This window comes from Orbilia oligospora, assembly GCF_000225545.1.
Source record: "Orbilia oligospora ATCC 24927 unplaced genomic scaffold scaffold00054, whole genome shotgun sequence".
NCBI classification, from domain to species: Eukaryota; Fungi; Ascomycota; class Orbiliomycetes; order Orbiliales; family Orbiliaceae; genus Orbilia; species Orbilia oligospora.
In genome coordinates this window covers 655237-667457 of record NW_011645611.1, presented here as the reverse complement: position 1 = coordinate 667457, position 12221 = coordinate 655237, and the positions used below count along the sequence as shown (strand labels likewise).

Genomic DNA, 12221 nt, shown 5'->3' with positions numbered 1-12221 from the left:
TTCTTTCTTTCTCTCTTTCTTTCTTTCTTTCTTTTCTTTTTTTTTGGTAAAACTGAGGAGGACCACGAGACAACAAAGATACCCCGATGATTTTTTTTTCTTTTCTTTCTTTTTTAATGAGTCTCGATGATGTGCGTCAATTAGATATACCTGTTCCGTTTATATTAGTTCTGCATCGGGTCTGGTCGTTTATGGAGTTCGATGTTTTTTGTTTTGGAGTTCACCATTTGTATTTAATATTATAATTCTTATAGTTAAAATACGAATGACTGAACGAGTATATATACATTCGTTATCTTAACAATAAAAATATTTAACCAAAATAACGATCTCTGAGCGGACTTCAAGGCTTCTTGGTAAGTTGAAGTCTCGCAGAATAAAGTAATTTTTGTCCCACCTGGTGTCTCGCATTCGATCACTAAAACCTTAAAGCGATATTCGTCCTGAAACTGCGGAGTACATATTACCCATAACTGCCTATCCAAAAGCTAGATTCTCTTTATATGCCAAACAAGCTCCCCAACTTTCTAATGTGAGTATAAAAAACATCTTCCCCGCTGCCTGCTCCGGTGTGCCAAATCGAAGCAGTTTCCAAACCATGTAAATCTATCCCATATATTCACCCACACCAGATTAGATCTAGCCCAACAAGGGTCAAAAGTACCAGGCTTGTGATCTAATGCCGGATTAGCCGGGTTATATAACCCCGAAGCCTTGGAAGTACATCACACACAAGGGTGTTACATAGTATATATTGCAACAACCTGTTAGGCGGCGTCGAAATCCGAATAATATACGCTGGTAGTATACCGTGACGTAGGAAAATCTCTAGAGCTCTCACGCCACCCCCTTCCCCACCGAAAAAAAAAGACCAAGAGCGTAATATGCAAATCGTTTTTTGTGATCTGCCAGTTCATCATAAGCATTGCGTAAACTAACCCACTAACACACCTTACTAAGGGATGATAAAAGCGCTATACGCTGTATGTGGGAGAAGGATACCCATGTATTCAAGCACGCCGAGGGTCAGGGCCACTAGCAAGCCGAGACCCGTCGATAGCTGTCAACTTAAGGTGCGGGTGTTTCAAGCCACAGACCTTTTTTTTTTGCGGATTGCGCAACATACGCCCGTTTCGTAGTTGTAGATATTCTCCGCCCGGAAATTTGTTCCGACAAGGACAAGCTAGTTATGTAACTACATGCTACAGGCAGCAAGAAGTTGAAGCATGCGAGCAGCCCCCTGAAGGACCACACCTTTGGAGATGCAGAGACGTTTGCCGTAGGAACCGAATCCCGGTCTTTCATCTTTGGATCTTTCTGCCTTGTACCGTGTGACTACCAATTCTTGAGGTCATCTGCAATGACGGCCTGGGTTCGTCTCGTACCCAGGCCTCAGGTGGAGAAAAGCTTGTTTTTGTCGGATGCAGTATATGATTGGCTAATATGTAAAGTGCTGACACGGTTAGCTGTATGATATCCCTTTCTACAACCCGAATGACAGGTAGATAGCTGAGTAAATAACAGATGTTATCATTATATTATGATATTATTATAGAATCCAGTTATAGGACAGCCAGCCTCCCAACTTTGACACTGCTACCCGGCACAATATACAGACGAAGAGTATAACTTCTACTCGGATAAGTCCACCATCCCCTTGTCTTTCTTGATTAGGTCATTAACTCATCAGGGTCCAACTATTCACTCGAATTCTTTTCTTATCTCCGCGTGTCGGAGAAGCAAAGAGAAAATTCGGGGTTTGTCTCGTAAACCAAACAGTGTTTCTACACTCAAACCTTCATTGGAGGCTCCCATGTATTACCTTTATTCTTATGGAACTCCAGAATCCAATCTCTAACAACCTCGATTTCTCGGAAATGCACATCCTGAATCCTCAACGGCTCCTTTGAGATATCCCCTAAACCATTTTCATCATTATGATGCCATGCCTCTTGAATCAAAATACTAAGCCGATCGCTTCTATCCTTTTGCGGAGAATTTATACTATGGGGCGTGGCGTAGAGCCAGGGATCGTGGGTTCCGTCGATATACATCAGTCTTGGAGCAGTAAGGTTGAAGCCACCGTATCTTAGAACCTTGGATGTATCTATGACAAAATCCGGGGCTAAAAGTTGTTAGTAAGGAAATATCAAGAACTCCAAACCTACGGAGCCAAGGTAAAACTTACGCAATTTAAAAGAATTTTGACATATTCGGCGAAGATACTTGAGATCTACAATTCGCGGCACTAAGGTCGGGAAACCAGTAGGTGCTCCTGGAATAAGATATCCCCACTATATTAAGATTGTTCTCATCAGTATTACGATCGAAGCATCTTAGTAGAAGGGATATTTACCTCTGTGCAGACTTGCCATGTCCATAGCTTCCAACTCTCGCTCAAAGATTCGCCTTCGTATCCCCCCAAATCCCACGTTCCTACGCACTTCACAAGGTCTTCATCACCGCAACTGCTCCCCAATGACGCCCTCGTCCACCTTGCAAAGTTATGAATACCTTCTTCCAGATCAAAATCAGGTCTGCTCCTCAAAACCTTTTCTGGGAAACCTGGTTTGCTGTAGTCTTCATCCACACCCTCGGTAATATTCGCACAAAATCTATCCCAATCCTTCGCACCCCTTTGATTCTTATCCCAGTTCCCGAGCTGCCAGATTCCAAGGATACCAAATATAAAATTTGCAGCATCACGATCCTCCAGCCTTTTCACTCCAAAAAGTCCCTTGAAATCCGTCCATATGGGTCCTCCCACCTTGCTGTATGTATCTATTCTCCTGGAGGTCTCTTCTAAGATCGCAATACAAATGGGATCTCCAACCTTCCTCACCGGTTCGTTATACTCCCAAAAGTTCTCCCCGGCCCAAGTCACCGCACTCGATGCCAAAGACCCATAGTATATCTCCGGATACTCGATTTGTAAAAACGCCGACTTAGCTCCGGCATAAGACCCACCATAACTGATAAACGGCGCGTTATCAGGCCGTATGTGAGATAAATTCGCAGGAAGCTCTTTCCACAGATTTTCCGCGAAATATGCATTATCCTTCAAGCTTTGTGCCGTGTTCAACCATTTCAAATTCTCAACTGTTAGATTTGGAGTTACGTAACTCTTGCCGTAGTATCTGTGTTCGAGAACTATTCCAATGCCTCCAAGGTATTCGGTGATATATCGCCCAATACCCGTTTGCATGTACTCGACGCGACCTGCACCACTTGTTTCTCCGCCATCGAGAACAAAAATGGGTCCACCGGGCTTGTAAAAATGAGTAGATATCCAATATCGTTGCTGGAATGTGTTGTTGTTGGAAGGGTCGAAGTGATCGACCTTTTGGGGAAACCAAAGCTCGGTGTATGGTATGGCATTAGGATTCGAAGCACTATCTAAAGCCCGTCTATTGGTGAATGAAATATATGAAGTTAGATATTATATATACAATTTATTGATGTATAGGATTCGCGCTTTGAATCTTCTCCCTACTTTTCGAGCTCAACTTTCAAGATTTCTTCATATCGTTTGCGTAATCCCGGTGGCTGGAAGGATGGTTGGTATCGTGGAAACCCCTCCTCACCTAGCACCAGTGACACTGAAGCGAGTACTGCGACCGCAGTAGCAACGAAACCTCGTCGCATCTTGATTCTGTCTATAGTAACAAAGAGTGTGAAGAAAGACAATAGGCTAGAATACTTTCCAGATATAAGGGTGGAACAGTGGTACAGAGTATATATATCGTCCTGCATTGACCCTTATATGCCGTGGCTCGTTACCTGCCTATGCAAGACCCATCCCGCTTGTCTGAACAGGGAAAGAGGACCTGCATATCTCGTCACACAACCGGAAACTCCACATCTAATATCGATCGTGGGTTGATATCATGTGTTAGTGAAGATCCTCAGGGGTGTAGACGTTCAGGGACATGGAATGGAGAGACACTGGCACTAACTGCTCATTAAGCACTAGCGCCTAGCCAGCCCTAAGACTGAGAATGTATCAAAAATTCACGAGATTGATGGTTATATAAATACTGGTAATTGCGCAACATAGTAACGTAATTAACGAAGGTGCCTAACAGGCTCTGACATTTTTTTTTCGAGAATGCTATGAATTCTTATATTATATCCCGAAATTTCTGATTAAATTTACCATTAGATATCTAGATATTATACCCTGCGCGAAGTTTCGAACAAATCAGATGATAATATTAATAACAACAAGTCTACCTTTTAAAATGCTCGTGGATGAAAGCAACGAGTCATGAGTAGAAACTGCCGCCTAGCTAGAGCCATAGGTTCAAACAGGGCAGGTATCGATATAGGGAGGGGCAGGAAGTCGCGAATTCGTATAGGTATATGAATTTGCAACCTTGTAAACACCATCAGATCTAACTTGCCCACCATTCACCGCATAACTGTCGGCCCAAGTCCAAGTGTAAAGGGTACAAGTCAGCCCTTGCGCCTTGCCGTCCTTCAACACGACATATGCGTCAAAGAAGTTCTATAGCACATAATGTATTAGCATTCAAAGTTCATAAAGTAGAATCGTAGAATATAGTAAGATACTTACGCAGGCTTTATATTGACAGGGAGTGCTGGCATGGTGCCTTGAATTGTATGCAGTCTGTGCATCACAAGCAGCTGCACAAACAGCGGGTTCAAAGTAGTCGACATTAACATCTGCATTTGGATAACTCTTGACGCCCAAATAAGTGTTATCTCCATTCAGAAGAGGAGCATTGATAGATCCATAGAGATCTTGTCCGTAGCTCGTAAAGTTGGCAAGATTGCTGGCAGCGTACGGCTTGACATATCCAACAGATGCTGCAATGACGACTTTGAATTGTCTTCGAGTTTGGCCGATGTTATCGGCCGCACCGGCAAGGAAGGGGAAAGACCAAAGGGTACACTTGTAGTTTGTGATGATAGAGGGATTAGGGCACAAATCGCCAGGGTCAAGGGACGGGTCTCGTTCAACGTAGAAGTTGAAACCAAGACACTGAGCCTTCTTATCGCAGAGAGTCTTGCAGGCATTTATATCGTAGGCGTGGATGGTCGTGAGCCCACGGTAGCCAATTTGGCTGACGCTACCTCTTAGGCCGTCGAAGACCTTTTTATAGGGGCCAAGAGTCGAGGGATTGGTAGGTGGGTAGGCGGCTTCAACGGCCTCTTGCCAAGGGACAGGTTCGAGGTTGATGAATTGCGGGCCATTGTTGATAGGCTGAGGAGCACAGTCTCCAGGTACACGCTTCAAAATGGCCTTGACATCGCGACGAAGTTTCCTGATAGGAGTGGCCGGGTCGTCCTTGATGTCTTCAACGATGTCGCTGGTTGCAGGCTTGGACAAAGGGATAGACTCTTTGGTTGTGCCAAAGTCTGGACCAGTAGATAAATCATCCGACGAGAAGTCAAGACCAGAGAAGTCAACATCTTGTGGGCGTGGTGCTGGTGCCGGTGCACTCAAAGCAGTAGCAGCGAGGGCCGCAAGGATAATTGATGTCTTCATCTTGATATATATAACGTGCTAAATGAGAGGAGTTATATTTAACTAGAGGGACCGGTCGATATATAACCAGTTAAGGAATATAAAGCAGGATTTGAACGATAGTCCTCCACTCGTTATCCAATAAGCGAATGTGGATCTTGCAATGACAATTAATTAAAGGTCGAGGAGGCCTTTCTATAGAGTCTGGATGAAAGCCGTAGTGATCTTCGTGCTACCCGTGTGGGGCGGAACGACATATTTATATTTCCTCCAGGGTAAACAGGCACCCTCGTGTATCTACAATCCGGGTTCCGGTACATATGTGGCATAGAATCCTTAACTCTGTATATTATAACAGCGGGATGTGATCTAATTTTGTCGTTTCTCTATCAGCAGGGCTGGATATTGATGTTGGGACCCCCCATTATGGCCTAGAAAACAGGTGGATAGCCAGGTTGATACTTCGCACGTACATACATGTATGATAAGGAGGCGAGCTCCAGCTCGAGCGCACAGAAATGCCTCTGCATGTTTCCACCTATATTTGTGGTGTAGTTATCGCGGCCCCGATGTTTCTTAGGTCTTGGTCTCCAAAAGGAGTGCCATTTCGGCGAAACGACCCTGGTGGAAAGGCATGTAGTGGTGGCATAAGATTGGATTGAACGTCAACGACCAGGATTACCCATCTAGATTTCATGCCGCTGACTCAAAGTGGCGAGAAAATCCGGCTTGCTTTCCGCAGCGCGCAGCCAATCGGTTACTGCAAGGGCGACGTAGGTGCCGAACGTAGGTACCTGTCGATCTAGAAGATGGCCCCATATGGCCAACGTGCCTTTAACTGATTCAACCGTCATCATTTTTTCCCCCGCGTATGGTATCACTTAGTAATAAGCCGATATAAATTTACGGCCACTTGAAATAATAGTATCATAGATCAACAATTCCGTCAGTCAAATACCAAACTAGACCTACAGGTCTCTCGGTTTAGCTTAGCAGCCAGCGCTAGCGGATACCGGAATCGAAATATATGCACGTCTACCCCCACTCTGAAAATAAAACGATTCTATGAGGTCAACTTGCCATTTTGGCGCTGAGCGAAGTCATAATTTCAGAGCTTTCAGCTTATGCAAGTTGACCTGAAAACTGCCTGCATCTGCATGGGCTTCATGAATTTTTTTCCCTTTATGGTTCTAATTTTCCTTTCCTTTCCTTGCGCGCGCACCCACGAGCTGCCTTCGTCTTGTTTTTATCTCGGATCATACCGGATTTACGACGGGCAGGATACGTCGCATGAATCCACATATGCCAACAAAGCGTCTTATCTTTCGGCAGGTTCTCCGAATATTACACCAACCCCACCGGCTATAAACCCTTGGATTGTATTCAGGGCTGAAGTCATTCGAGGAAAGAAAATCCCCAATTAATTAAAATTTTCAGGTCGTGCAAGCGTGGTAGGTTTTGCTTGGTTCAATGTATTGCAAGAACCGGGGAAACAATCATTGTAGGACCAGATTTGTGTGATCTCGAATGACATGATTATCTGGCTCTCTCGAAGAATTCAGTTATGCTCGATTGAACAGGTCCGAATTGGCTGAGGTGGTATCGCCTTGCATCATGCAGCCTGCAGCACGGGAGGCTTCGACTGAGCGGCCTCGGATTCGCGCTTCGATAACCAATTGCGATAGTGGCGTTTTCGCTCTTTATCTTCCCTAAATTCGAAATCGATGATCATGAAGTGTTTGCCATCGTTTTTACGATCATTGATACCCTTGGCCTGCCCAGCCGGCAAAATGCCTCGTGTTCGAATTCTGCTTGGGTTAAAATGAGACCGACATGGTTTTCTGTTCTGTCCACTGCGGCTGAGATTAAAAGACACCGAATAGTTATAAGCCAGGGGTAGACATTCATAGTGCAAAGTAGAGATATTGAAACCCCGCCTGTGATTGTATACATGTAACGAGTAGAATTAAGGCTGGAATCGAAAATCGATCTGGTCATTCTTGTCAGCCTTGAGCTTGGTACCCAAGCTGGGTGATTAAAGACGCAGTGCCGAGACTGAGACCAACGCTTGTCGCAACCGGCAACACAAAGAATGTAACAGCTGCATTTCCTTCAAATCGTTCTCACAAGACCGAGACTAGAACCGGCCCATATGCGCATATGCACGGCTACTTCTATTTAACAACATTCGATATCACAGTACAAATCTCACTCTATGATAAGTTGTTTGCAATGCCTAGAACCTTAGGTTTCATTGGACACATGAAGTTAATTATAACTACAAGTAAGTATGTGCTGTTGCGATTGTGTATGCAATTCGACTAGTTGGCCGGCCCCCATGCATTCAAAAAAAAAAAAAAAACCCTTTCTGCTGCAGCGAAGCCTGTGATACGACAACATTCGCAATTATTAACAAAGGAAATTTTATAGTGAGTGACAAGATTCAGAATTGATTCCAGCAATTCTGTTGAGTATCAAAATGAATGAACACCAAACGCGCCTGATATGTAAGTCAAACTGGAAGAAGAAAACAAGCAGACACCCTAACTCCAATATTCTATGAACCCTACTCAACAGAAAGAGTAGACAGGTAAGGTGCCCAGTAAAACCACACCATTCAAACACCATTAACACCTATTAAGCTGTTGATCTGACTCAAGAGAAAGTTTTTTTTTTTTTTCATGAAAATGTAGCTCCCATCATTGCATAACTCCACCTCCACTTGCCGCTGCTCCTTCCCAGTTTAGAAATTCTTGAGATCCTTGAGAATCTTGATGAGGGTCTAGGCGGTGGTGCTGGATTTTCTTCATGTTTCTTATCTTTATTCTTTTTCATGGTCTCTTGTGCGCCCTCGGCCTTCTTTGCTTTCCTCTTCTCTTCTGACTTCTTTCTCATGGCTCCACTTTCATGAACACCTGAGAGTGGACGTGACTTCACACTTAGGCATCTAGCCAAAAACCTTTTTACCTTGGAAAACCCACTTTCGACATCCTCTGTGTCGTCATAGTCTTCAAAGAACGACCTAGAGCCTTGACACTCCGGCGCAGCGGGAGCGGTGTTTGGTCGTTGTTGATGAGGCTCTTCTTCGATAACACGGAGTTTGCCATTATTTCCTCCGTCGCCGTTCCTAAACATTGACGGGGTTGGGGTTAGGCTTCTCCGGCCCAACATCTTATGACAAGGTGGATGGAGACTTTGGGCTCCTAACCCTTCACTGTTGTTGATGTGAGATGCTGTTGTTTCTGGGCTTAGTGCTCGACTAATTTCTACAGAGGGAACCGGCGGCACGAGCGGCACGGTCTGGTCTGAAACGGATTTGAGGTTGCTGCATGAGTTGGAACTCAACCGGGATTCAGAGATGAACAATTGTACAGAATCAGGCCTCTCAGAAGCAAGAATATGAGATGCACTGGCAGTCTTCCTTGGGGCGTGGTGTTCGATAGACGTAGGAGGAAGACCAAAATTGATATGAGGTGTCGCTGCCGAAGCGATGATATCATACGATGACCTCGGTGTTATAGGCCGGAAAGCTTGAACAGAAGACTCAGGTGCCGCTGATGTGGGTCTATTACTTTCATAGGGTAAAGGAAGAACTTGTGTGGTATCCACTTCAATCGTAGTTGCTCTAGATGAATGCTTCTCGCTCTGGGTGGGTTGCTTTGATGCAGCTGAAAGCCTCTGTGGGACTGGAGTGAAGCAACCATCGTCACCAGCAGACATCTCAGACGAAGGATACGAGCTGGCACTCACAAAGGACGAAGCACAGGTATAGTTTTCGTTGATGTCTTCCTCTTCGTCGGCTTCATAGTCCTCACAGTCGGTCACCTGACTCTCATGATCATGATCGTATTTATGGTTATGACCAGTACCACCAAAGGTTGAGAAAGTCATCTGAGACCTCGACGACGAAGTCGACGGTTTCTTTTGATGTTCACATGCACCCCCCTGGGAGTTGTGTGGTGGGAAGTGAGTATAAGATGGAGGTTGGCGGTTCAGAGAAACCCTCTTTTGCTGAAGAATAGACGACGACCGTTGAAGATCCATCGATAGCCGGGTTGGGTAATAAACATATCGTCTTTCCTCGACACCGTCTTGATTATACACGGTCTCCTCCCTGCCGACGCATCTTGACCCAGCTTGCTCTCTCATCTTTTCCATCTCAGTGACTTCATCTTCCGGAGGGTGTGATGCAGTTGGAGACCCAGATGCCGCGCTTTCAGGAAGATCAAGCCGCAACTTCATTGGTAGGCAGCCGAACCTCTTCGCTTTGATAGGGAGATCGGTCTCGAGGTTTTCATCCACTGCTCCTTTCACATTGAAGGGAGAAATAGGCTCTTCAGCTGGCGCTCTATCAACACTGGCACCCGGAACAAAACTAAAGTCAAATAATGATAACCCATCATCATCATCATGGTTGTCCCCAGAGACATGCCTATTCGATAGTTGCTTTTGATTGATCGCAGGAATTGGGGGTGGATAAGCCTCAAAACCGATCGTAACAACTTCTGCATCCGCCATCCCAGGTGTTATCGCCTCAATTTTTGGAGATTGCTCTTGAGTATATTTTGGCGGCATCTTGATAGGGGTGGGTCCGGTATTCGGTTGAATACCCGCAAGCTCTATTTGCTGTTGTAGCTGTCGACGCTTCATATTCTCTCTTTTCCTTCTGAAACTAAGACTGACCTGCAGCCCCTCTCCTTCATTCTTCTTGATCCTCAGTGGTAATGGTGGAAGAGGCCGATTCTTATCGTAGTTTAACTTCTGTGTAGCTAAACGCTTCTTCGGCCACAGACCTGGGGACACGACCATGGAACCACGAGCCTTAGATTCCGACATGGCCCGTGCACGAGAATGCGATTGGATTGCAATACTTTTTCTCGACCCAAGCTCCCTATGGGAAGCCCTCATCGATAGCGACATACTCTTTCCATGTGGGGGAGCCAGACTCCTCCCGTGCGGGGGGATTTCAATCGTAGGGCGAACGGGACGACTCTTACGTGTAATCTCCATAGTCGGATGAACCGAATGTCCCTGTTGTAACGGACAAAACTCCCATTCATGAATGGGATGTTTGTAACCTTTAGGCCATGTCGTGGATACCTTAGGTTGGAGGTCGAACTTGTAAAAGTTCTCGCAGAATGAAGTGTCTCTGACTGAACTTGGAGAGGCTCGGGTTAATGTTGATTTAACAGTGGTAGCCGCCGCCATGGTCATATCGGTAGCTGGTGAAGTCTTCTCTCGACTGTCCTCTAACATGAATGCTAACTGGATGCCGAAGGCTTCGCTCATGGTACTATAGAGCGGATCCTGTCGTTATATGTTTATGGCATATAATGGGCAAGGTAAGCTAGATCTCAATAGAGATTGGTATAGGAATAAACGGAAGGGGCATAGGCAATATATATATATATATATGGATTAGATCCGAAATATATATCTTTATGCAAATTGTTGTAGGAAACTAGAAATCGACGAAGTTTCAAAACGAAAGAAGATCCACAGCATGCAAAATAGTTAAAACAGTCAAGACAAAGAAATGAGAAAGAAAAAATGTGTCAACATACCCTCGCCGCTTAGTCTAATTCCTCTGTTCATATATATACACATGCCCTCGTAGTCATCTAAATATTACACCAAATTCACCAGGCCGCCCGCACCACAGGAGCTCACAATTATAGCAAATGTACAACAAACCCGCTCCGCAAGAAACCGATCGATATCACTGTCGCCGCAAACTCTAAGTCTCACAATTTGCTACATCCTACCCAGCCTTGTTTTGGAAACGGCCAACTATAGACCCTGTAGATCTAAACAGTTAAGTATCAAGGGTCTCTCCACTTGCCGCGGTCCAACAACCCGTTAGCAAGTTGGAATCTCACTTCTCATCGATAACATATATTAAAATACTACGGTTAGCATGATACGTACGTGATGCATGATATGATGCACAGCGAGAAACTGTTGGTAGGCATGCACCACCACATCATGCGTGCTGTTCGCAAGAATCGGAAATCGAACATGGAGGAGAAAACGAATTGGCCTACAGAGCGGCCGGAAGAACGTCTTTACGCCACTTTTTCGTACCATGGTACCAATTGCGCTAGCAGGGCATGTTACTAATATATGTTAGTCGTTATGGTAAGTCCCCAGTACTTGTCCACATGTTATCGAGTTACCTCGACAAACTCCTAGCTTCCAATCTCACACTAGTTCCCTACAAAAATACATGCTAACAGTAACTGTTTCTCTAGCCGGCTTCTAGAAATACCGCCCTTTGGTAGCACTTTTAGAACTATGCAAAGACGTATGCAAGTTATATGGTTCGAGGTTTGAAATTCGATCGAGGCTAGAACATGTATATATTTACGTACAAGATACTAATAGAACAGAACCACATATGCATACCTCCGAACCCGCCCCCCGTTGGAGAAAATAGCATGCATGCCGTGAGTCAGGAAATCAAGTTTGATTCCTATGCGATCCAGAAGCATGAGATTCTTTCGAAACCCCAATCAAGTTAAGGAGTTGTGTGTCATGTTGGAATACCTCGTCTCCTGCACCCACGTGCCCTATCCACAATGTGAATAAAACGGCTTGTAGGGTTTCTTGCAATAGTGCATGCTGATCAGGGTATGGTACCGTAACACCTTACTCGAACATGACTTTAGAAGCACTAGCGGCAGGGCCCGGTCTGAATGCCAACTGCTGTGCAGGTGGACAGAATTAATTA

At 45.0% G+C, this 12221-nt stretch overlaps 3 protein-coding genes across 3 annotated transcripts; all 3 read right to left on the bottom strand.

Annotated features, from left to right (window-relative positions):
- Window positions 1-1790: 1790 nt before the first annotated feature.
- On the bottom strand, window positions 1791-3645 carry AOL_s00054g220 (uncharacterized protein; the record flags this gene model as incomplete). The annotated part of the gene is made up of 4 exons (XM_011121536.1): window positions 1791-2125; window positions 2189-2294; window positions 2357-3407; window positions 3494-3645. The coding sequence occupies 4 exons, from the start codon at window positions 3643-3645 to the stop codon at window positions 1791-1793; spliced, it is 1644 nt and encodes a 547-aa protein (XP_011119838.1).
- Window positions 3646-4303: 658 nt separating this feature from the next.
- AOL_s00054g219 (uncharacterized protein) lies at window positions 4304-5512 on the bottom strand (the record flags this gene model as incomplete). The annotated part of the gene is made up of 2 exons (XM_011121535.1): window positions 4304-4507; window positions 4577-5512. 2 exons carry the CDS (start codon window positions 5510-5512, stop codon window positions 4304-4306), a joined length of 1140 nt encoding a protein of 379 aa, XP_011119837.1.
- A 2658-nt stretch (window positions 5513-8170) lies between these two features.
- Window positions 8171-10780, bottom strand: AOL_s00054g218 (uncharacterized protein; the record flags this gene model as incomplete). The annotated part of the gene is made up of 1 exon (XM_011121534.1): window positions 8171-10780. The coding sequence occupies one exon, from the start codon at window positions 10778-10780 to the stop codon at window positions 8171-8173; it is 2610 nt and encodes an 869-aa protein (XP_011119836.1).
- Between the last annotated feature and the right edge of the window lie 1441 nt (window positions 10781-12221).